The following is a 26,608-nucleotide window of genomic DNA, read 5'->3' as shown; positions in this document are numbered from 1 at the left end:
ATCTTGAAAAGAAGGGAGAGAAGGGAAGGAGAGAGAAAATTAAAAATTCAGTATTTTACAAAAATGAATGTTGAAAACTATCTACTTATAATTGGAAAAAATAAAAATACTATTAAGAAATTAAAAAATATATTTTATTGATATCTTTTGCTTTTCCATCAATATTTTTCAATCTATCCCCTTCCCAGAAAGCCATCCCATGTAACAAAGATATTAAAAGAGAAAAAAATGTTAACACAAAAAAGTTTTGTATTATTCCCATACTCCTATTCTCTTACTTCTGTTAAGAGAGGGAAGGGAATGGTTCCAGCTAATGGAAATTTTCACAACCATTAGAGAAAATGCTTTCCCTTAATCTGCTTCTCTGAACATGAGAGCAGATTGTAATTGATGAAACACTCCTTCTATAAGATGAAGATGATTTATTTTTCTAAAGACCAACTTTTTGCTGTGTCTAGTGTCATAATTCTCTCCACAACTATCTTTTTTATCTTTTTTTCCAGTGCTGGAAACATTCTTCTCTTATATTGTAGTTCACAATTTAATGAGGGAAATGAGAAAAAAAAATTATCTATGTACAAACAAGATCTCTACAGGACAAACTGGTGATAACCAAGAGGGAAGGTATTGGCATCAAGACAAAAAAGCTTCTAGGAGAAGGTGGGATTTTAACTGGTGTTGAAAGAACTCAGGGCACCTTGAAGGTTGAGATAAGGAGAAAATAAGGAGTAAAGAATGACACCTATAGTGATTAAAATCACTTGTAATGGAGAGAGCTAACTGCACCCAGAGAGGGGACTATGGGGACTGAATATGGATCATAATGTAATATTATCATCTTTTTTGTTGTTATTTAAAAATTTTTTTCTCTCATTTTTTTTCTTTCTGATTTGATTTTTCCTGTGCAGCATGATAAATATAGAAATATGTTTAGAAGAACTGTACATGTTTAATTTATATTGGATTGCTTGCTAAGGAAGAGGGGGAGGGAGAAAAATACAGAACATAAGGTTTTGCAAGGGTGAATGTTGAAAACTATCTTTGCATATATTTTGAAAAATAAAAAAGCTATTCTTTAAACAAAAGAATGACATCTATAAACTTAGGTAGATTTTATAATCTCAATTTAAACTTCAAAAGAATTAGGCAAAGAAGGGGTACCTTCAACAGTCATAGAGAAGTTTGGAAGAAGAGGGGGTTTGGGGGAGAAATTGTATGAGTTCAGACATGTTGACTTTAAGATGTGTGAAAGAGGCAGCTAGGAGGCTCAGAGAATGAACCGCTGAGCCTGGAGGCAGGAAGATTGAGTTCAAATTTGACATGATATATTTATTAGCTGCATGAACCTGGGAAAGTAACTTAATCTGTTTGCATTAATCAAATGGAGAAGGAAGTAGTAAACTTTTCCGGTATCTTTGCCCAAAAAACTCCATGGGCAGTACTGGTATATAATCCACAGGTCACAAAAAGTCAGACACAACTACACAATAAAAGGACATCCAGTTTGAGATGTCTAATAAGCATATAGAGATGTAAGATTAGCTCAAGAGAAAGGTTAAGGCTGGATAAATAGATTTGAGAAACATGCATAGAGATAATAATTGGGAGCTGATGAGATCACCACATGGCACAATATAGAAGGAGAGGAGTTCAGGAAAGAGCCTTAAGGAAATACCTATAGTTTGTGAGTGTGACTTGAATGAAGATTCAGCAAAGGAAATAGAAAAGGAGCTGAAAATCCAGCAAAGGTGACTGAGAAGGAGCAGTCAGGGATGTAGGAGAATCAGTGAACAAGTGTTACCCCTCTCCTTTCTAAGTTTTTTTTGTATCAAGAAGAAGTTTGTAACTGATAGTATCAAAGACTTCAGAAAGATAAAAAAAAAAAAAAAAAAAAAAAGATGAAGACTGAGAAAAAGTTACAGGGTTTGCAAATTAAGAGATTATTAGTAACTTTAGAGAGAATAGTTTTGGTTGAATGATAATTAGGAGCCAGAGCACATTCAAGAAAACTAGAGTAAAGAGAGTGGCAGCAACTATTGTGAATGGACTTTGGAAGAAGTTTGGTTACAAAAGGGAGGAAAACTATAGGAAGATAACTAATAGATAAACAGGTCAAGTGGAAAGTTTTTAAGGATGGGATAGATACGAACATATTTGTAGGCAGTACGGAAGTAGCCAGTAGATGAAGAGAGATGGGAATGAGACATGCAGATGACAGAAGGGTCAATCTACTAGAGAAGATGGGATGAAACAAGATCACTTGTATAGGTAGATGGGTTTATCTTGGCAAGAAAGATTAGGACTTCATGTAAGATGGGAGTGAAGGAAGCAATAGTGGCAGAAGAGATCTGAGTGACATGAGATAAGGAGGGTAGAAAAGGGAGTTTTGGATAAATCCCTTCAATTTTTCCAGGGTTAGGGGAGGAGGAACAATAGTAGGTTTAAGGAGGGAAAGGTTTAAAAAAGGACACTATGGAATAGTGAGTCAAACAGGGATATATAGAAGGATTGCGTAGTTGATGTGAAGGCCAAATTGAGATTATAAAATTTGCAGTAGAAGCTTTTGTGATTTTCTTCAACTCTGTTCAGCAGCATGTAAATTGGAGCAAAGGCAGCATATGATAATAGGGTGAGACTTGGTAGGATAAGAATGTAGGAGTCTCCGAGAAGAGGATAATACACAGTTGAATTGTTCCATGGAGAAATCAAGATGAGTAATGGAAGAAAGCATAGTTAGTATAGGTATGATGGCACAGGGAAGAACTAAGGAGTTGAGGAACTAGACATCACAGTGAAGATAAAGAAAAGACCTAGGAGATTATAAAAGGAAAAGGTAGAGATGATAACAGACTGTGATCAAATAAAGTAATTTAAGATATTATGAACAGGGAGAGAAAACATTTGTGGATGATGACAAGATCAATATGACTATTCTGGAGTGTAGCTGAAGTGAGATAGGAGAGTAGATCATAGGAAATATGTAAATTGGGAAATCTTCTGAAGGCAGTGCTCTCTCTTTCTCTCTCTCTCTCTTCCTTCTTCCTTCTCTCCTTTTCTCCCTCTCTCCCTCCCTTTCCCTCTCATTCTCTTTCTCTCTCTCCCTGTCCTATAATATAAGGGCAGGAATTAGAGAGAAGAGAAAGACTATGAGTCAGACATTTATTCACTGAGGAAATAGAAAGATTATCTTAGAAATCAGTATATATTAGGTATATTAGCTGCCAGAATTTTGATTAGTTAGTGGATTTGGATTGAATGAAATTCCAAAGAGGAAAAGGTAACTGAGCAATAATGGTAGCATGGAAGAAAGTAGGCAAAGAAAGAACTCTTCCTACTCCCTCATCTTGATCACTGAATCAGGAAGAATAAGTTAAAAGTACAACCAATGCAAGGGTGATCAGGGAAGTTGTGCCATGAGGGGTGAAGACTGGGAGAAGGATGAGTGTCAAGATCTAAGCAAAAGATGAAAGGAGTGGGAAATAAAAATATATAAGATGAAAAAGTCATTTTCCATGGAGCAAGTGTTCCAGAAGACCCAATGGAAGAGATGGGTAGCTTTAGAGCAGCATAATGGAGGGATTAGGTTGAGTGGGATTGAAATAAGGCAACAGACAGTGGGGAGAGAATAGGATTGGGATAATAATAGCTTGGATAGGGAAGGTATAATCAGGTAGGACTTATCAATCACTGAGGAAGGGGGTCAAGATAAATTATCAATATCTTTAGGATTTGGCCTCAGGATAGAATCTTCTCAAATCCAGCAAGCAGACCAGTGGAGGGAGCCAAAGGAATAATGTTTTTCTTCTGTCTCTGCAAGGAAGGCCAGGCAAGGAGACCAGTAGAAAGAACACAATGAAATGAGATTTCTTTGCATTCAGGTGGAAATGAAGAGGCCCTGCTAGAAGATAAGTAGAAATAAGTTATGATGAAGCCAGATGAGGAAACTGATAGAGTTATTGGGATGTGAATGAGAGAGAGAGAGAGGGAGAGAGACAGAGAGAGAGAGAGAGACAGAGAGAAAGAGAGAAAGTGTGTGTTTCTGTCACCTGAGGGAAGGAAGATTTCCTGGAAAGCAGAAAGAGGTAAAGTAAAAAGATTGGGAGTCATCCCCTAATAGATAAGTACTCAAAATTTATGAAATAGATTTTTTTAGAGAAGAACTGAAAAAGACTAAAAACAAGATGAAAGATTGTTTTGTTAATAAAAGAAATGCAAATTACTTCAAATCCAGCAAATGGCTAAAATTACGAAAGTTTCATCTCAGAATTTTCACCTAAAATATGAAATTCATGGTGACAATTTTGTTTCCATACACAATATGAAAAAGGCCGAGTCAACTGATATTCAAATATCTGTGGCTCCAGGGACTCTTAAATATTCTAAAATGTACTCTCCCCAACCTTGTCATTCTCTTTCAGAATTTAAATCTTTGTTTTTAATGTTTTTAAAGTCATTTCCAAGAATCTTCATTTTTATCCAGGCTATGGTGATCTAAGAAAATTTTTAATTTGCAAAACTTTGGCAATTGCCAGTCTATCACTGAACACATAGTATAGTAGCTATATAAAGATGAAACCATTTTTTTAGTCATTTTAAGAATCAAATCTCTTAAATAGATCTTCAATAGTTCTTATGTCAATCTATGGGAAAGAAAGCATTCAAAATACATTTATTGACAAAATATATGAAGTAACATCTTTCTAAACATACCTTTCAAGAGCTAACTATAATGCTATTTCACTAAACAACTCAGATGTTGAAATATATATTGTCAAACACTCTGAAAACAAGGTATTACATAATCACGGTAAGATTCAAATCTTAGAAACTATTTTCTTTCAAAAATGCCACCAGGAAAATTGTTCTACCTCACAGGCAAAAAAACAGCCTACAAAATCTTACTGCTCAGTTTTCAAAGTTTTCATTGTTTGTCAAGTTAAAATAAACATTTCCTTCCCATAAGTTAAAAACGAAGTGACCCAACCCTAAGATCGTAATTCCCATACTGCCACTTTGACTAAAAAGTAAGAAATCAGAGGGGTCAATTCCAAATGTATGCTCATTTTTTATTGCTCCCACTCCTCCAACATGGACAAAGACACACTTAAGGCTAGAGCTTGTTAGTCGTCTGTTGCTTTAAAGTCTTTCCTGACAACTTATCTTGTCAACATAGAGTCCCGGGATTTTAATAAGCCATTCTATTAATCTATTCATTCAGTGGAATAGTTCTCTACTGAAAGACTGCAGTATTATTACACCTCAATAATGTTATGTTTTCAACCTTGGTACTCCCCTCTCCTTAATATTTTATCATTCCTAATCTGCTTGCTAATTTTGAGCAACTACTATGAGCTACCTTCTTCCATCCCTGCACTAAAATGACAAATGAAAGAATGGTCTCACTAAGTCCACTACCATTTTAGGTTACTGAAATTCAAACTGGCTCCCACTGCCTTGGAGCAATTATTTTTTTTTAGCCTTAATTTATTGTTACATAAATTCCCTACAATCTTCACAGTTTCTCTTCTTTCTAGATATCTAGGTCATACAGTGGATCAAATACACTGAGGCTGAAGACAGGAAAACTGAGTTAAAATTTGGCCTCAAACACTTACTAACTATATGCACCTGGATAATAAATAAATGCTTATTATTCCACCCTACCCCCTCTCTCCCTATCCCATGTTCATTCTCTCCCTCTTCTTCCCTCTCTCTGTAGTTTAGGAGAATTCCTTCAACTCTCTCAGTGCCCCCACTCACCTTCTAATTCTTCCCTTTTGTCTCACAGCATTTGGTCTTTTTTTTTTTTGTGCTATAGCTAAACCCGCACTCATGATCCTATAGTCTCTTGTGTCTTCGCCATTACTTAGACTTCACTACTCATCTTTTTTAAATCTTCAATTTCTCCCTCCATTGGCTCCTTCCTTTCAGTCTATAAATATGCTCAATATCCACCTCAAACTCATTAATAAATCTCTCAGTACATACAGCTAATCTTAGAATAAGTTAAAACTGTTACATGTGCAATTTATATAAAACATTTCCATATAAGTCATTTTGTACAAGAAAACTCAAATAAAAGAAAAGGACGAAATAAAGTGAAAAATATCACGCTTCCAGTTTATATTCAAGCAATATCAGTTCTTTTTCCAGAGGTGCATAGTATGCTTCAGTTAGACCTTTGGAATTATCTTGGATCATATTATTGCTGAGAATAGCTAAGTTATTCATAGTCCTTCATCAAACAATATTGTTATGCTGTGCAATGCTCTCCTGGTTCTGTTCATTTTACTACGTACTTGTTCATGTAAGTCCTTCCAGTTTTTCTGAAATCATCCTGCTTGTCATTTCTTACAGCACAATAATATTCCATTAAAATCATATACCACAGCTTGTTTGGCCATTTCCCAGTTGAGGGGCATTCTTATGATTTCCCATCTGTGCCTGGAAAAGAGTCCTCTTTCCTTTCTTCATGGCCTAACTCAATGCCTTCCTGACAATCAGTAGGTAAGAATGCTGTCAAATTTCACAGCACTTTGGACCTATCCCTTGGCACTTAAATTTTGGCTAATATCATAGGCATGTATGTGTGGCATTTTCCTCTAGTATATGTAAGATCCATAAAAATAAAGGCAGCATCATAATTCATTTTAGGTATCTAAAATTGTGTATATATTCTGCATAAATAAATGTTTTTAAAATGATTGTTGAATTGAATTAAAAAGTAATAGAAAGTAAGCTATTTTTTCTTCTTTCAAAAATCCAGATAAAAAAGGAATTAAGAAAAACTATTTTCTAAATGCTTTAAATCACTACTGATTAAAGAAATGCAAATTAAGACAACTCAGAGGTACCACTATATACCTCTCAGATTAAGATGACAGGGAAAGAATGATAAATGCTGGAGGGGAACACTAATACACAGTTGATCAAATTGTGACCTGATCCAACCATTCTGCAGAGCAATTTGGAACAATGCCCAAAGAAACATGAAACTGTGCATATGCTTTGATCCAGCAATTTCTTTATTGGGTCTATACTCCAAAGAGATCATAAAGGAGGGAAAAGGATCCACATGTGCAAAAATGTAGGAGCCCTTTTTGTATTAACAATGAACTGAAAACTGAGTGTATATCCATCAGTTAGTGAGTGGCTAAATAAATTATAGTATATGAATGTAATGGAATATTATTGTCCCATAAGAAACAAACAACAGGATTTCAGAAAGGCCTGTAGAGAAGTACATGAAAACTGATGCTAAGTGAACTAACTAGAACCAAGAGAACACTGTATATAGCAACAAGATACGTGATGATCAACTGTGATGGACGTGGCTCTTTTCAACAAGGAGGTGATTCAGACCAGTTCCAATAGACTTGTGATATAGAAAGCCATCTGGACCCAGAGAGAGGATTGTGGGGACTGAATGTTGACAACATAGAATTTTCACTTTTTTTTGTTATTGCTTCTGTTGGCTTGCTTATTTTTTTTCCTTTCATTTTTGTTCCCTTTTGATCTGATTTTTCTTTTGAAGCATGATAAAATGAAAATATGTTAGAAGAACTGCACATGTTTAACCTATACTGGATTATTTGCTGTCTAAGGGAAGGGGGAGGTGAAGAGAGAGGGAGAAAAATATGGAGCACCATATTGCAAGGTAAAATGCTAGTTTTGTAAGCGTGAATGTTGAAAACTATCTTTGTACGATTTGAAAAAAATAAAAAGCTAATATATATAAAAAAAGAAAAACTATTTTCTAAACATAAAGTTGATTTTCAGTTTTGAAAATGTTTCTGAGCAATTAAGGTGAAAAGGTGAAAAAAATCTTTTTAAATAGGCAAATTTCTTAACAATTTCACTGTCAATATAGCATTATAAGATATCCCAGGATCCTGTATTTGCCAAATAAAACATCTTCCATGTTCATTGACGTAAAAACTGAATGAACTTACTGGCAAATCATATAGCACTTAAGTATATTTTCTCTAAGCATACTTGGGGAAACATGTAATTCCATACCTGTATGATAATGCTAGATCTGCTATCAAGTGATTTTGAAGTCTCTTATAGCTTTGAATTCAGTAGTATTTATATAGCATTTTAAAATCTGTAAAGTATTTTATGTATGTTATTTCATGTAAGCATCATAATCCCAATGAAGTAATTAATTAATATAGATTATTTTTATTGCCATATTATAGATGATGAACCTGAGGTTTAGAGTGGTTCATCAAACTACCTATATAGTAAATACAGCTAGTTAAGTGTGAGAGAGAGTTCAAATATAAGTCTTCCTGATTCAAAGGCCAGATTTAATGGAACAAAGGTTTTAGTGCAGCTTTAAGCTTTAATAGCCCATTGCCTCTCATTGCAATAGATTTAGGATCTTTTTAATAAACAATGGATCAGATTAGGATAGAAGATCAAGTCATTTCTGAAGACACATGAAATTAAGACATTATGGTATTAATAGACACAGAATAGGCCAGCATTTTAATAGACTGCAAGAAGGAATAACTCTCAAAAGACCAAAGGAAATAGCCAGTTTCTTTTTTTTTCTTTTCTTTTTTTTTTTTGCTTTGCTTTTTTAAAGGAAACACACTGACTTTATTGGAAAAAATAATCTTCCTTAATTGGTCAAGTTCATCTGAGTCCAATCACAGTAAAATATTATAGATAAAATTTGTGTGTGTTGTGTGTAAAGTTAACTGCTATAAAACAAATAAACACTGAAGGGGAAAGAACTTGTGTTTTACAGAAAATATTTGTATTCATGTTTATTATGCTGAAATGTGCATTAAGGATTAAACATATGGTTTCCATTTTGTTGTCTTGGATATATCCTAGGGCATTCTGGGTAGTTCAACTACTTCTTTTCTGAAAAGCTAAGAAGAGGTAAGAAAACTGAATTGAAACAAAATCCATTGTCTATCCTAGAGCACTAAACTTGTATCCTTCAATATTTACCTAATCAATTTGTCTAATAATTTTTGTGAAAGTGTTTTACAACTTATATTTGCTTTTAGATCTGACTTCATATGCACATAATACATTTGGCTTTCATTTGTATATTTATTTGAAACAGTGGTAGATTCTGCAAACTATTGTCTTACTGCAGTGGAATTGAATTTTACTAGAAATGTACTCATTTTAAAAATTAACAGCTGCAATAGAGTTTAAAAGCTAACATTCGACTACATGAAGAAATGTGGTCATCAACTTACTCCTGTACTTTGATTTGTTTATAAAACTTCATGATTTCCTGAATATGACTTATAATTTTTTAAAGAAAAGTTTTTATTTTTCTGGAAATTATATTTTAGAGAATATAATTTTCACAGACACCATAGCTACTGGTAAGCATGTGGAAACATGGGACAAATATGAAGAACAGTACACCAAAAATATTTTTTAAAATACATACCCAGGATTCAGTGCTAACAAAGTAATCTGTCTACCTGCCATCCATATATGCAGTGTAATCTTGTTATATGGCTTGTTGGAATGGCTGATTAAGAGAGCAGGATACCTATAAATCAAATTTAAACAGCAGAAAAAAACATTCCTAGCTTATAGCTTACCTTTGCCATCTGGGCTTGAACTCCAGTAGCCTTTAGAGCTGAGACTGCTTTCTGGGCAGCAGCGGGGCTATCAAAATCCACAAAACCATAACCTAAAATTAAAAACAAACTTAGACTGAGAAAAAGCCACTGAAATGAGAATATGTACAAATGAATATATATGTATATATACAGACATATATAAAAATATAATTACGTGTATGTATACACACTTCTCTACCTCTACAAATCCAGATATACAGAGTTTTTTGCATTTAGTCTCCTCCACTAGAACATGAATACACATGGGACAGGGACTGATTTTGCCTTTCTTTCTATCTTTAGCACTTAGCAGTGCCTGACACATAGTAAACATCTAAATCAATCAGCCTGTTGACTGAATGACACCGGAAAGTTTTGTTCTCAAGAGACTGGCTTAACAATCCCCATAGAACAAAACTAATAGGTAGAGAATGACTTGGATGGGCATACCATTGAGCTAAACCATCAATATGTATATCCTGTACTGCAGATGAACCACCATATTCTGAAGGGAATTCAAATCTATTATAGAGCCCAAACACAGAAAAGTTAAGGTCGGAACAAGGCATCCTAAGATTCAGAGATTCAAAGGTAGCTCCTATACTTAAGGGTATTTTCTGAGTATGCCTTTTTCATGAGGTTATAAGCAAACAATCCCACTTATACCATGCAACTGGCATTAGAGAATGAGTTTAACTTCACTGGGAAAATGAAACACTACTTATTGACCCAAGAAATCTGGACAGAAATTTCTGCTGCTTCTACCTGTTCAGAAGTCAGAAGATGGGAAATTGATAGCCCTTTCCTGTAATGCTTCCCTGCCAAATTATCCCAGAACCCAGGAAAGCGAGCAACAATTCATCTGGTTCTCTCTCTATGAGGTGGTAGAAAAACCTCGAACTCCTCATTATCTTTGACTCAGAACTGACCATTGCAAGTTATGAACGTATTGCCTTCCCTCTACCCTACCTTCCCAATCTTCAAATACCTCAATCTTAACAGTATTTCATATGCTTTGTTTCTATTGTGCTCTCTGAAGTCCCTCTGTCATAATGAAATTCCTGATCATGCTGAAGAATGATATTTAATGCTAAGTAGTCCCTGAAGATTATCAAGATGTAGAAATGGTAGAAGATGTGAAGGAAGCTGAGACAAGTATATGTGACTTAGTTGGGAGTCAAAAGATCCCTCCAGGCTCTTCATATCTTCTCAGACCAACATCTCACTTCCTTCCCTTCATAATTTTGATCTTACAGTTGTTCAATTAAGCTACTCTCTATGTTCTACTTTTAAATTCTTTTCTCCTTGCCAATCCTCAGTTCTAAGTTACTTCATTTGTTTTCCAAGCTCTGAATATCTTGCTGCTGGAGACTGGGCAGAAGAGTAATTCAGCTGATTATGTCCAATATAAATGTATATTACTTAATTTCAATTCAGCCCTTCCTAAAACATAACAATCCCTCTAATCTTTCTTCCTGACTCATTGCCTTCTCTTTACAGTGCTCTTTAAAGACTCCTCTCTCAAACCATCCTCAAGCCATCTCATCAATATCACCATCTCCAGTTGTTCTGATCTATATCTGACAAATAAACCCAGATGGTTTTGAGGCAGAAAGTGAGGTAGATGGCCTTAGATTGCCCTCCCTCACTTCAATTCATTTGCATGTTATGGCATCCCCTCACTAAGGTCAAGGTCCTCTTAGAGAATGAAGGACAAACAACAATCATCCTTTGCCTCTCAGCAGAGGAGCTCAATTTTTAATGAAGGAAAAAAACTCAAGTAATTCATTAAGACTTCCAATTTCTACTCAAAACAACAAATCAAAATCCCTCCAAACCATCCCCACTGTCACCATCTCCTTTGCTACAATCTCTTATAAAGTAGGTTTCCTCCATGCAATAGAATTTCCTTCATTTGTGTTCTTCTTAGACTTACTCCCTATTTCAAACTCAGCTCCTGAAGAAGCTTGCTCCAGCTTTTCCCTTTCTTGCCTTCATCTTCACCATGTTCTTATTGGTTCCTTTTCTGAAGGACATGAAGAACATGTCCAAATTGCTTCTATTCTTAAATAAACAAACAAACAAACAAAAAAAACCTTTTCCTTTGAAGCTCCAATCTACTCAAGCTTCCATCTAGTATCACTTCTCCCTTTTTCAAGCTAAACTTCTAGAAAAAAGTTGTTTGCACTTTTATCCATTTTCTTGCTTCCTACTTATTTTTTATTTAACTCTTAGCAATTTATCTACAAGGTTACCAACAGTCTCCTGATTATTGAAAACTAATGCCTTCTTCTCATTCTCCATGAATCCCCTTCTGCAGCTTTAGATCATATTTTATTGATGAAAAAATAAGACTCAGAGATTACAATTTGCCAAAGATCACAGTTAGTAAGTAGTAGAGCAAGGACTCAAAATCAGGTCTTCTTATATCAAGTCTCCTATTCTTTCCACTATACCTCACTCCTCTTGGCAACAATTGCTCTTGGTTCTCTATAAGAAGATATTTATATTTAGTCTTTTAAAGTCCTATGTAAAAACTCACTTGCTTCATGAAGCTAGTTTCAAGTAAACAGAGTTTTATCCTGTTAATCCTAAACACTTACCAACACCTTAATCCTCTAGGACTATGACTATTTTTATACACTTCTATATATAATTGTTTGATATATAAATGGATGATGGTCGTTTCCTTTAATAAAATCCTACTCTAATGCCTCATTATGAGTTCTTAAAGGCTGTGCCAAGTCTGGCAGAACCTATCAAGTTGGAAAAGCATAACATATTGGTCCAGGGACAGAATTTGTTAAGACCATGAGGAATAAGTCTATTTAGTCTATTTAAGAGACTCATCAGCAGAAGTTTCATTTCAATTCAATAAACATGTATTAAATTCTTAATGTAGAGTGCTATGTTGGTAAAGACACAAAAACTAGTTAAGACAGAGTTTTTGTCCTCTTGAAACTTATAATAGATAACTTAATTCTCACTTACCTCCCTAACTCCTGCCCCAACACATACAATACCTTACACACATACTATACCATAATACATATATGTAGGACTTTAAAAGATATATATATATATATATCTTTTAAAGTCCTACACACACACACACACACACACACACACACACACACACACACGTCCATATTAGAAAAGTGAAAGGCAATTGTATTATATTCAGTAAGATTAGATTAGAAAAATAGATTTTTTTTTATTTTTTTTTTTGCCATAGTAAAAAAGGAAGACAATTATTCAGGTGTAAAGGGGTTGCAATGTGTATCTGTGGAAGGAGCTGCCACACCAGTGAATCTACAAGATCCCAGAAGTACTGAAACATTTAGAGTTTATTATATGCTATTTCCGGTTTGTCTCCTCATTTGAAGTATGAATTCCTCAAAACCAAAAATTTTTTTTAAAAATGGAGCTTTTGTAAAATATCTTTTTATATACCTCTAGATTATAAGGAAAAAACCCAGCTTATGATTGTGATTATACCATAAAATTAGGTTCATTTGCAAGGAGAAGTATGTCTCAATGATAAACATTTTAAGGGGATACAAAAACATGATGTCTTTATTATGATGATATTTTCTGAATAAAATATTTTAATGAAAGGATATAATTAAACACAGTTTGAGAGAAATAAGCAATGGAACAACAAGCAAACCTGAGGAAGTATAATAGATACTAATGTACATAATTTGAGAACATTATAAATGAACTCACTCACCCAAAGGTCCTGATTGATAAATCAAACAAATTTTTGGGGTAAAAAAAAAAAAATCTCTTATGAACACTAAAAAGTAACATTGACCACAGAGAATGAGTCTTAAGGTCAATGCATTGGACTTGATTTTAGGACTGAATCAATGTGCAATGATAACAATGTCTTACCTGACTTTATCTTAAGAATGAACAAAACAATGCAATCACCCTCTTTATCATTCTTTTCCATTTCTTCAGCATGTTACCATATTCCAGCTCTTCCACATTTTTTAAAATTTAAAATAAATGTTTCATGTAAAACATGAGTTACAGCTAATTCTTATATTTGTGGGCCAAATTCTAGGAATACCTTTTCTTGTTCAATCAATGCTCTAGCACCTCTAATCAATTGATTAGCATTTATTAAGAGCCTACTATGTGCCTGACACATATGTGTTTAGGAAAACAAAGACAAAACCGAAACACTCTCAAGGAGCCTAAATTTAATAGAGGAGACAACATGCACATATAGGTATATACAACACATAAAGTAGATCCAAAACAACATTGGGGAGGAAGCAACTGGCAAATGGGAAAGGAGGAAAAAAAAAAAAAAAAGGTATTGTGCATACAGTGACATTTGAACTAAATATCCAAAGAAACCAGCGATTCTAAGAAAGAGAGATGGAAAAAAGAGAACATTCTAAGAATGGAAGGGCAGTCAGTGCAGAGGAACAGTTGGAAGAGGAACTATTGTATGTAAGAAAAGACCATTTGTTTTTTGTCCTTCATTTTTGAAGAGAACCATGACATCATGGTTAATATCTTAACTCGTGAACTAAATTTAAGTGAGGTAGAGTTACAAAAAGTATCAGTCTCACCAGTCTCACTCACTCTTCCCAAACACCAAAGTCCAGTGGCAGGATAAAATTCAAGAGGACTAGTTATAGTTCAGAATGCAGTGGATAAACTTAGTGTTTTCCATATCTAACCAAGCTCTGGGTACTCTGCAATGCCTGCGTCAGCCACCTTCATGGACATTAGAAGAAATTATTCTTATCCATCCATTCTGGGGGAATTACCACATACTTGGTATACATAATTTCCCTAACTAACTGATGGGTTTAGGGTCTGTTAATTATCTTCAACCTGGTTTAGCTTCTCTGCCAAAATTTTATTAGGGTCACCTCTGCATGTGCTACAGCTTCTTGGAACCACGGGTGAGAGCTGAGAGATGGATGATCAGCCCTAAAAAGGGCTGAATAAGGTACTAGTCCTTCTGATACCCATATATAGACTGGAAAGATCAGTAGGCTAGTATGGATAGACTTTAAACAGCATGAAAGAGAATAATGAATAAGAAGGCTAAAAACATGGGATGGAAACCAGGTTATAAAGAGCTTTTGATTATTGAGACAATATTCAACCATTAGAGATTGAAGTAGTAAAAGATTTGGAGCAAAGAAAGCAATGAAGAGACTGTTGCAATAATCCAGACATAAGTTTATGAGAAAGCTTGAACTAGATAGTGACTATATGAACTGAAAGGGGGTTTATCCAAACAATGTTGTGGAAATAAAAACAAGATCTGACAACTGATAGGGCATGTAGAGTGAGAATAAGGAGTCAAAGATGACAAGGTGTCAAGTTTATATGAATGGAAGAAGAATTGTACCTTTAAGGGAAATAGGAAAGATTTTTAAAAATTAAGGTGTGTTTAGGGAGAAAAGATGATGTCCAGAAAAAGAGCTATGGAGTCTGAATGCAGATCAAAGCATACTATTTTTCTCTTTTGTTCCGATTCTTCTTTCACAACATGACTAATGTGTAAATATGTTTAACATGATTATACATGTATAATCTATAGCAGACTGCTTGCTGTCTCTTCAAGTAGGGAGTGAGGAAGAAAAATTTAGAATGAAAATGAATGCTGAAAACTTTCTTTACATATAATTGGGAAAATAAAATATTATTAAATACAAAAATTATAACATTTTCAGTTATGGATATGTAGAGACTGAGGTCCTTATAGAACATACTAAATGAAATGTCTTATAGGTAGTTAATAGTGTACAAGTAGACTTGGAAAGAGACACCAGGGCTGGATGTATAAAGGCTGGATGTATAAATTTGGGAATCATCTACATAAAAAGAGGTAGTGGTCAAGTATCTGTCTACTTAGTAATTTCAAGCTACAGATATATCAACCTCACATGAAAAATGGAGGAGGAGAGAGAAGAAGAGAGGTAGCAGGGAGGATGAACAGAAAGGATGAAGGAGAGGAGTAAAGGGATATGGTCTCTTCTCTCAACACTCATCTGGAATGTGAGGGAAAGTCTACTAAAGCTTGTCAAATCTGCTGACCCTAATGTATTTCTGGTTATTTGTGGGACGGAGATAGAGAATAATACCACCAAAAGGAAGTTGTTAGGGACTATGATATTTGGGCAAGAAACAAAAACTATATAGTTGAGGTGATATTTTCATTACAGCTATCAGTTAAAGGCAGATATGGAAAGTGAATAGATGGTTAACAAGAAGATAGGATGTCTGGATCCTGACTTTAAAAGGATGGGTGGAGTCCACTGAACAAGAGGGTTTTAAACAAAAAAAGGAGGGAGGGAGAAAACTGCCCACATATCTGCCAAGCCAAATACCACAAAGAGAAGCAGGAACAACACTGGAAGGAAAGCATCAGTACAGAACAGCCTTTCACAGAAGATATCCAAGATGAGATTCAGCAGCAAAACCTAAGGTTTTAAATGCCCACGTGAACTTTATTGCGCAAACTGAAATAACAACAAGTATGAGTGTATATACCCCCACATATGTATATGTATGTATGACAGCCATTTCACTGACATTGATCTTTGAAAGACAAAACATCATCCAACTTTTGCTTGAAGATCTCTAGAAAGGTCTTAGGAATTAACTACTAACTCAAACCTTCATCTCTTCTGACTTTCACTATTATCCTGTAGAGTACCACCATATTCCCAATCACTCAGTCTCACAATCTTGATTTAATCAACTCTTCACTTATGCTTACCACATACATTTTTTTTGTCAAGGCTCATGATTTTTACACTCATAAGATCTCTTCTATAAATCTCTCTACTCACATGGTCATTATCCAGTGGTCACCATAATCATGCTTCATGATTCTTGTAATAGCTTTCTAATCAGTATCCCTCTTTCTCCAGTCAACTGCCAAAGTGATTTTCTAAAGGCACAGGTGTGACCTCCTTGTGGGATGGATAGATAATAGCACAGTACAGAGACCACTAGGCCTGGAATCAGGAATCTCTGAGTGCAAATCTGGTCTTAATAACTGTGTAGGCTTGGACAAATCACTAAATTGATGCCTATCTCAGTTTCTTCAGTTGTAAAATAGAAATAATAGCATCTATCCTTCAAAATTATTATAAGGATTAAATGAGATAAATATTTGTAAAGTGCTTAGCATAGTGCCTGGCACATAGTGGTCATTTAATAAATGCTTATTTCCTTCTCTTTTTCCCTTTCTCCCTACCATATACACACTTAATAAACTCCAGTGGTTCCTTATTACTTCCAAGATCAAATATAAAATTTTCTGTTGGGTATTTAAAATCTTTTCTTCCAGTACCTGCCTTCCCCCTGATATTACCTTTAACCTAATCTTGTTCTTACCTAAGTTATTTACATGTTTTTTTCCACCATTAAAATGTGAGCTCCTTGAGGTCAGGGATGGTATATTGGCCTTTCCTTGTATTCTCCTTGTTTTAGCACAGATCCTGGCACCTAATAAAATGTTTACTAAATTCTTGTGGACTAACATTCCAGTTGTACATTATGTCTTTCCACCGAATCCTATGCTCAAAGATTCCAAGGAATAGATCTGGAAGGGGGAGAAAATAAATAATACTTTCCTACCTACTCAATACCATCTTGAAACCCTCCCAAAATGACATATATTAGGGAATTTCTCTTACATATAAAAAGTAAAATATTTCTTATACAAAAAGGAAAAATGAGAAGGCACCTGGGAGGGGTCTGCCATATCATCACAGCCTTAACTAAAAACAAATATGAAGGGCTACAGCTTTTTTCTTCCTTTCCAGCCAGTTATAAAGAAAGTCTTTTGATAAATCCCCTTTGGAGAGGGAAAAAGACCCACATGTGCAAAAGTGTTTGTAGCTGCCCTTTTTGTAATGGCAAGGAACTGAAAACTAAGTGGACACTCATTAGTTGGGGAATGGCTGAGTAAGTCATGATATGTGAATGTAATGGAATATTTTTCTATTCAAAATATTGAGCTGGCTGATTTCAGAAAAAACTGGAGAGATATACATGAATTGATGTTAAGTGACATGAGCAAAACCAAGAGAACATTGTACACAGTAACAGCAAGATAATGTGATGATCAACTCTGATTAGACTTGGTTCTTTTCAACAATGCAATCATTCAAAGCAATTCCAATAGACTCAGGATGGAAAGCACCATCCATATAGAGAGAGAACTGTGGCGACTGATTGTGGATCAAAGCATACCGTTTTTGTTGTTTGCTTTTTTCTCATTCTTGTGTTTTTTTCCCTCTTTTGATCTGATTTTTTCTTTCCACATGTTTAACCCATATCAAATTGCTTTCTGTCTTGTGGAGGGAGGAAGTGAAGGAGGGGGGTAGAAAATTTTGGAACATAAAATCTTGCAAAGATGAATATTGAAAATTATCTTTGCATGTATTTGGAAAAATAAAATACTATTGAACACAAAAAATAATAATAAAAATAAATCTCTTTTGGACTCATAGTATCTAGTGCAAATGCTGAGTAATCTGAAATAATCATTCATTTAGTGAAACATATGCCACCAAATGAAGGAAGTGAAATGAGTAGAAATAACTGATTGTGTCTTATGTGAAAATTTCCTGAAATTACAAAAAAAGTTCTCATCCTAAATGCTATAATAATGGGCCCTAATTTGTAGATTCAATCCACTCTCTTAAAGATCTTTTTAAAGACTGACTATTTGATCTGGTATTAGCTGTTCTTCCCATTTTTAAGTCATGTATAAATCTAACAAACCACTATGCTATCATCCAAATCACTGATAAAATGCTGAAAAGAACAAGGTCAAGATAGCTTCCTAAGGAAATCCAGAAGTAGACTCCTTCCAAGTGGATTTTGACCCATTAATAATGATTCTTTGGGTCTAGTCATTCAACGCCTTTCAAGTTTGACTGTACTATTATCTAGTCTGTACCTCCTTATCTTGTCCATAATAGACAGCATAAGAGGCTTTAGCAAGTGTCTACTTCTGCCTACTAATTTGATTGGTGGCTGTTAAATTGCTGCCACAACTCCTCTTCTCCCCCAGTCCCTCACAAACATATACACACTCCATGCGTATAACAGCTATTTTAAAATATTTAAAGCACCGATTAATGGAAGAGGAGAAACTCTTCCTAGAACGAGACAGAAAAGAAAGACACTTCATATAGGCAGACTTAGGCTTGAGAAAAGAAAAACTGAGCTGACTGAGAATGGAATGGGCTATCTAATGATATTCCTTTTCTCTGCTGATTTTTTAAGCACAACCAAACTGTTGGCAAGAGTGGAAAGACTATTATTATTTAGGTGCAATTTTCGAATAGGTCTCAAGTTATTCCAATTTGGAGATTCTGTGGGATGTTACAATTGGATCAAATGAGATAATAATATGTTTAAAAGGCCCTTGCAACTGTAATATACCATTTTAGAAATTTAATCTGCTGTTATTATTTTTATGGATAGAAGTAGGTTTCACTCATCTTTATACCAATTCTTGGGAATTGCATAAGTGATTTGCCCTCAGGTCTTCCTAGCTTCAAGGCTAGCTCTCTATCCACTATGCAATGTTAGCTATTAGCATTATTTTTATTCTATATAAACATCCAAAATAATTGGATCCTAGAAAGCAACTTTATATATTTTTTCCAAAATTTGATTCTTGATTCCAACAAAAATTTCTTTAATAATAATTGCAGATTTTTAAAAAAACAATTTTAATATTAAGAACTTTGAGTAACAGACAGAAATATGACTCTGACCTTATTTCAGCATAAAGAAAATGCCAATCTTTTAAGATGCCTTGCCATGGAAGGGTTTTAAAACTTCCCTGTTTTTTGATTATTATAAGCTGCTGCTTAACCCTCATCTAAAATGCTCAGGCTTAAAGAGGAGAGCCTTGTTTCTCTTGACTATTCCTATTAACTTTATTTCCATTCATGAGGGCAGAGGTTATACTGAAAAGTCAATTGACTCCATTCTTCCCTTTTCCTAGAAATCATGCTCTCCATTGTCAAAATGCCTGGAACAGAAAGCATGAGTGTAAGCTCCTAGGCCCCTCCTCTTCTAGTCTTCCACTTAAATTACTCATGAAACTAGATGAGATCATCCTAATTATACTGAATACTGAAGGTCAGTGCACTAAATTAATGCATCAGAGAATTTCAAAGAAGTCTATGACCTCCCTCTTCCTTATTATAATTTGGTCAGTGAAAATGATTCTCTCTTCCTTACCTCCAATATATTCAAAAGACATAAAGCAAAGAACAATTGGGAGTACTGAAACATGCAATTAAGTACAGCTTAAAACTACTCTGTTCTAATTAATAGAGCCAATTTGCACAATATGTAATCTTTTCAGTTTCTTAGTATGGCAGAATGGTCTTCAGTAAGCAGCTTTAATCTTCTCAAGCACAGAAAAAAAGCTGTTTTCTAACTCTATTTTCCTTTTAAAAGCAGGGGCTAAATGCCAACCAGTGTTTGGTATGTTAACTTCACTGGAGTCAAATCTGAAGTTCTGGCAAAAAGCTTGCTGCTGTTGGGCAGCCAGCCAATTCCACTAGGGACAAACGTAACTAATATGCTGATATTGTGCAAGAGAGAAACTTAGAAATAAATAAGGATTGGATACCCCATCTGCCAAATAGAGGTGGTTTTGAACTCAAGATTAATCTTAAGTCCCATCCTTTCAATCAGTGAAGAGTCTCTGCTTTAGAAAATGATCAGTGAATTACCTTTGCATTTATTGGTTGTTTTGTCCAAAATTGCCTTTGTGGAGACAATTTTTCCATATCTGAAAGAAGAAAAAAAAAAAAAAAAAGAGAAGGTCAAAGTTACATTCATGGAATCCTTTAAAAACAACAAATCTCACTGCACACATTTTTTCATTATCTCAGAACATCTGCCTGCTTATATACAAAGTAGCTTTTTCTCAAGTGTAGAATTTGAGCTTAGTGACTTTAGAAAATCATGGAAAGACATACATGAAATAATGAAGAGTGAAAAGAGCAGAACCAAGAGAAGACTGTACAAAGAGCAACATTGTTTTAAAAATAATTTTGAGCAAATAAGTCATTTTTACTATTATAAATACCCAATTAAGAATAAAGGACATGTGAAAGATGCTATCTGCATCTAGAGAAAGAATTGATAAATAGAAGTATGTATAGAATAATTTATGTGTATACACACAGATATATCTACATGTATCTAATCATTTCTAGGCAGCAAGGGGAATAAAAAGAAAAAAATAAATTTACATGATGACTTTATTATATATTTAAAAAGAACAGCAAATTTTACATAATGAATTTGCAGTTCATGTACAATCATCTTTTTTATTATACCATGTTATTAAAATGCTTTATTCCATATTTTTTTAAATTTAAAAAACCTTTATAAAACTGTTTATGCTGGCACATATCAACAATCCTTGCTGCTGGGGAAGTCTGCTTGGTATTAGTATAATAAACTCCCAGAAATAGGAGCCATCAGGTTACTTAAGGAAAGGTAAACCTGGTAGGAAGCAATTCAAAGCTTCAGTCCTGGATCATGTCCTGAACTTCCAGCCTGGGTCACATGGAGTACCCCAGTCTCCAAAGAAAATAAATCACAGCTAAAATGAAATAGGTTGTCTTCAAATTTGAATCTCCAGTTTCTATTCTAGTTTCTTTACCTGTCAATCCCGGGACAACAGCACAACATTTAAAGGGAATATAATCCTTTTCAAGATATTTTGCTCTAATAGTGCTGTCAAATTATACAGCCACATCTGAAGACAGGGTTATAAAACTGTCTAGGGAACCAAATACTCTCCATATAGCCATTATGAAAAGGGTCCCCCTCAAAATATATTTATCTCATTGCTATAGCAGTTTGTGAGGACAATTATAGACCAAGGTGTAGTAGTTGTACAGATAGAGATTAAATTACCTATTTTTTTCATGTCTCACATACAGACAAAATTAAAACACTCCTAAATATTTAAACAAAGCTTGATTTTTTCCAGATACTCCCATAGCAGACAATTTAAAACAGATCTTTCACATATACAAAACAGAAAGTAATAGTAGTAGTAGATTTTGTAACATATTCTTAATGTAATTCAAATAGATCAGTAAGAAATCACTCATTTCTCCAGTTCAATGAAAAATATTCAAATTCTTCAGTGTGTCATTTAAAAAAACATATAGTTTGTTTCAAGATGAAATTCAAGAATGAAATTTTAACATATATAGTCTCCTTTAATTACTCCAAAGGACAAAGAGTTCAATCTACAGAACAAATGCTATTACTGTGTGATCTTTACAGATTGCTAATAGAGCAAAGATCACAAAAATTAAGAGCTAAAAATCAATAAGTTCAATGCCTTAATTTTATAGAAGAGAAGTTAGTGTTTTTTAAAACCATAACTTCTTCCAGAGGAAATATGGATGAGGCCCTAGTATCTACATGAAATTCTTAAATGAAAATACACTTAAAGATATATATTGACAACATTAAAAAAAGAAAGAAGTTTGAAACAGGTTACTAAGTGGTATAAAAAGCATTAGACTTTCCAACTGATAAATGGTCAAAGGATATGAACAGATAATTTTCAGATGACGAAGTTAAAGCCAGCTAGAGTCATATAAAAATGCTCTAAATCACTACTGTTAGAGAAATGCAAATTAAATCAACTCTGAGATACCACCTCATACCTATCAAATTGGCTAAGATGATGGGAAAACATGAAAATATATGTCAACATAATGACAAATGTTGGAGGGGATGTGGGAAAACTGAAACATGAATACATTGTTGGTGGAATTGTGAAATGACCAACCACTCTGGAGATCAATCAGATATGGCAAAGGGCCATAAAAGTGTGAATATCCTTTAATCCAGCTATGCCACTACTGAGTCTAGGAGGGGAAAGGACCCACATGTGCAAAAATATTTGTAGCAGTTCTTTTTTGTGCTAACAAAGAATCGGAAAAGTAGTAGATGCCCATCAACTGGGAATGGCTAAATAAGCTACGGTATATGAAAGTAATGGAATATTATTGTTCTATAAAAAAAATAACAAGTTGATTTTAGAAAGGCCTAGAAAGATTTGCATGAACTGATGTTGAGCAAAACAACTATGAAAGATTTGGTTCTTCCTAGTTCAGTAATCTAAAGCAATCCCAATAGATTTTGGACAGAAAATGCCACCTGCATCCAGAAAAAGAATTATGGAGATTGTGAATCAGAGAGCATTTCTCTCCTTTTATTGTGATTTTTCCCTCCCACATGATTCATAAAGCAATGTGCATTAAAAAGAAATATATTTTTAAAAGCATTAGACTTACAAAGATATTTTGACTGATAGTTTTCAATAACTTTAATTTTTGTAAATTTTAAGAGACTATATTAATGAAAAATGAAAAATAAGAAATGACTGTTTTGATCTATCAACAGGTTCTTCCTTCTCCCACCTCCTATTTTATTTCTATTTATTTATAGATTATGGTCTAGGCATGAAGATGAAATTAATATGACAATTAGATAGCAATTCAAGAGGCAATAGTTTTTAAAGTGCAATTCCTGTGAAAATTCCATGAATTCATATATACCACTGAACAAAAAGTAATTAAAAAAAAAAAAAAAAAACCTAAAAAGAGTAGTTCACCTGAACACTCATCACCACAAAATTTCCATCAGGTTTCCATAACCTGTAGGTAGATTATTCAGACTGCAAATATGTTATGCATTATTTGGAAGCCAATATTAATTATATTGGGTATACTACTCAACTGGATCTATCCTTGCTTCATTCCCAAATCAGAATAAGGGAATAAGGAAGTAAAATAATTCTTTCATAACAAGCATTTATTATTTATTATGTGCTAGACACTATGCTCTTATCTGATTAATGACAAAGGCAAGGTAGGCAAACACAAACATTTCAATGATCAGGTCTTGGTCTATTTCAGGTTTTTCCAAAATACTAGTTCACAACATCAGACTGATAGGGTGGAGAGGGATCTCAGAACAAATCAGCTTTAACTCCTATAGAAAGGTGAATCTCTAACAATTCTGAAAAGAATCATTTGGCCTTGATTGAAGACTTCTTGGAAACAAGTTTGCATTCTACTAGCTCAAACTGAAGCCATGTTTTATGAGGCAGCTCAATGGCCAATTTAGATGCCAAGAAATACTGAATGATAACTGTTCAATGATCATAACATAAGTATTACACAAACTTAATATGAATTTAACTAAAAACATAGTCCTTTTTTAAATCAAATCCTTTGTCCCAATTCTTATCCAATTTGTAGAATGGAATGCCAGTTAAACCAGTTTGACTTGATTCAGATGTTGAGACTAAAAAGCAATAAATGTGAATGAAGGGTGTTATTTACTGTGCTTAACTATGAAGGAAAAGCTATGTTACTCTTAAATTTTCTTTAATATTTACTTTTTAATTCACTTTATATCACTTAAGATCTTTTCCTTAAAGGCAGCACTAGCAGGATTCATATATGTACGTATGTATGTATATTATTTGGTTCCATTAAAATTTTTTAGGACTATCTCTAAAAATTGTGGCTTTAGGGGCAATATGAAGGATCTTGTTCCATTCTTTGGCAGAGGTTGAAATAGATAACATTATGTTATATGGATGGAGAAATGAGTCTTTTTCATTTACAGGGAAAATGCTTTATCCCAAAACAGGAGTAATGGGGAAATTACCTATTAATTATACTACCTATGGTTCCATATTGTCCTTTTCCCCATACTCTTCAATTGCTCCATTTTGTGCCATTTTACAAGTATGTGTCCATGTGTATATCAGTTGTGTTAAAGTTTATAAAGTCAACATTAACTATCGCTACATACTGCAAACATCTAAATTCTGTAAACACCATTCTACCATTCAATTCTCTCAAGGTGCCAACTAAAGTAATTTCTAGAGAATTTTCTCCATGTTTCTTTGAATGTAAGGATAAGATAGCTCTCTTGGGAAATAAGTTCTTTTAGTAATTTTTCTTTGACCTATCTAGTCATTTAGTTAACAGAATTTCTGAAAAAAGTAAAACTCCAAGTGCCCTTGGAGATTCCTTACAAAATGAGTTACAATAATAGTACTGAATTATCTTTAGCTATAAAGCAGATGGTTTTCAATATATAAGCCAAATATTATATGTATCTATCTTTCTCTATCTCTATCTATACACATACACACACACACACACACACACACACACACACACACTACACACACACACACACACACATATCTCACTGCCCTCTGAGAATTTGCATTCAACCCCTAATGAAGCCAAGGAGTCCACTGATCTTTTCTCTGTTCTGATTCAACTCAACTACTTTTTGTGAAATTCCCTCCTTTCTTTGCTTTCATGATAATGATTCTTATACTTTATCAGTAAGGATCCATGGGTCCTTATTCTTCCTCTGTAAGCAGAATGAACATCTCTTTTCCCAGAATCACCATTTAAGGAGGGAACCCAGGTCATTTCCCATTGGGCTCTACTTCCTGGGAGTCCTCCATCAAGTCTTTGCCCTGTTCCTTTGTTTTTTTTTTTTTTTTGTTCCCTTTTGTATGTTATCTCCTTCCATTCAATCTTAAGTTCCTTGAAAGCAGGGATTGTTTTTTGCTTTTCATTATCTCCAATTCTTAGCACAGTGCCTGGAATATAGCAGGCATCAGACCTGGTTTATTGACCAGCAGAACTTTCCTACTTTCTGATTTGGTCCTTAGAGGTCTTCTAGCCTCCTCTTGACTTTTAATACTCCAAGGTTCTGTCTTGCCTTCTCTGCTCTCTTTTTCTCAAAGAGGACTCATATTTTAACTCTCACTCATTCTATGCTAATGAGTCCCATATCTTTATTTGAAGTTCTGTTCTCAAATCCAGGTTCTACTCTCCTATTTCCAATGGCTCCCTTCTGTATTTTTAACTAGCTATCTCAAGTCAGTTCAAGCCTAATATGTGCAAAATAAATCCATTTTCTTCTTTCAAATCAGCTAATGTTATGGTTTCTACCTTTAAAAAACAACACTATCAGAAGACCTAGGTTCAAAACCAGTCTGTGACTTGGCAAATGACCACCTCTTTGGGTCATAGATTCCTCAGGAAATGAATGGATTGGACTAGACCTCTTTGATCCCTTTTAGTTCCAAATAAATGGTCTTCTGAATTAAGCCTAACATATAATAAATACCTTGATTATATCATAAATATCCATGTCCCAAAAAGAACATTAAAGGTGATAATAATTTAGAAAGGCATTTCTAGAAAGGCTCTTATTTTCCATTTCTATTTAAAGTAGTGTGATACAATAGAAAGAATACTGTCTCTTGGGTTAAAAGATCTGGATTCTAATCTTTCCTCTAACAGCACCTACATGACCAAGCAAATCACTTTATTATATGGACTTCAATTTCCTCACCCCAATAAGACGAAAGTGTTGGAGTAGCTGGCCTTTGCCATCCCTCCCTGAAGACATTCTTGAATTTGACTCCTTATTGATTTGTTTGGGCAGAACTAAGAAAAAAGAAATATATTTCATCTTCTTTCTTTTTCTTTAACAATTCCTGAGAGGCAGAATGACAGAAGAAAAGTCAAAAGACTTGATAATCCAGCTGCCTATATTAATTGGTTGTGTGATTTTAGGCAAATCACATAACAGATTTGAGCCTGGATTTTTGCATATTTGAAATAAAAATAATAAAATGTGTCCTGTCAACTTTATAGAGGGTTACAGCATAAAAGCAGTTTTAGGTTCAAACTGGATAGTATAAATAGCAACATTATGAAAAAATCTCAATTATATAAATACAAATGGTTATCTTAATAATAAATTTTAATTTAATAGTTTAATTTAAAAATTTTTGTCAAAAACTACCTTGAACTTTATCCATCTAGCTACTAATATTTCCTTTAAACATTCAAGTGAAGTGTGTGGGCAAAGCAATTTAAAGGCTTCTGCTTAGAATTTCAATG

The 26,608-nt window shown here is 34.2% G+C and overlaps 1 protein-coding gene and 1 long non-coding RNA gene across 8 annotated transcripts in view; one reads left to right on the top strand and one right to left on the bottom strand.

The window, feature by feature from the left end:
• RBMS1 (RNA binding motif single stranded interacting protein 1) overlaps window positions 1-26,608 on the bottom strand; it is a 232,629-nt gene that overhangs the window by 54,047 nt on the left and 151,974 nt on the right. For all 7 annotated transcript variants that reach the window (XM_074303311.1, XM_074303312.1, XM_074303315.1 and 4 more), the window contains exons 3-4: window positions 20,354-20,412; window positions 9,582-9,673 (exon numbers count right to left, since the gene is read on the bottom strand). In XM_074303311.1, the coding sequence (XP_074159412.1) occupies window positions 9,582-9,673; window positions 20,354-20,412 (151 nt within the window). The remainder of the gene's footprint in view (window positions 1-9,581; window positions 9,674-20,353; window positions 20,413-26,608) is intronic.
• The window catches only part of LOC141562942 (uncharacterized), a 177,434-nt gene that overhangs the window by 48,363 nt on the left and 102,463 nt on the right, over window positions 1-26,608 (top strand). The window lies entirely within an intron of this gene.

Source organism: Sminthopsis crassicaudata, chromosome 3 (genome assembly GCF_048593235.1).
Source record: "Sminthopsis crassicaudata isolate SCR6 chromosome 3, ASM4859323v1, whole genome shotgun sequence".
NCBI classification, from domain to species: domain Eukaryota; kingdom Metazoa; phylum Chordata; class Mammalia; order Dasyuromorphia; family Dasyuridae; genus Sminthopsis; species Sminthopsis crassicaudata.
This window is presented reverse-complemented; position numbering and strand designations above follow the sequence as displayed.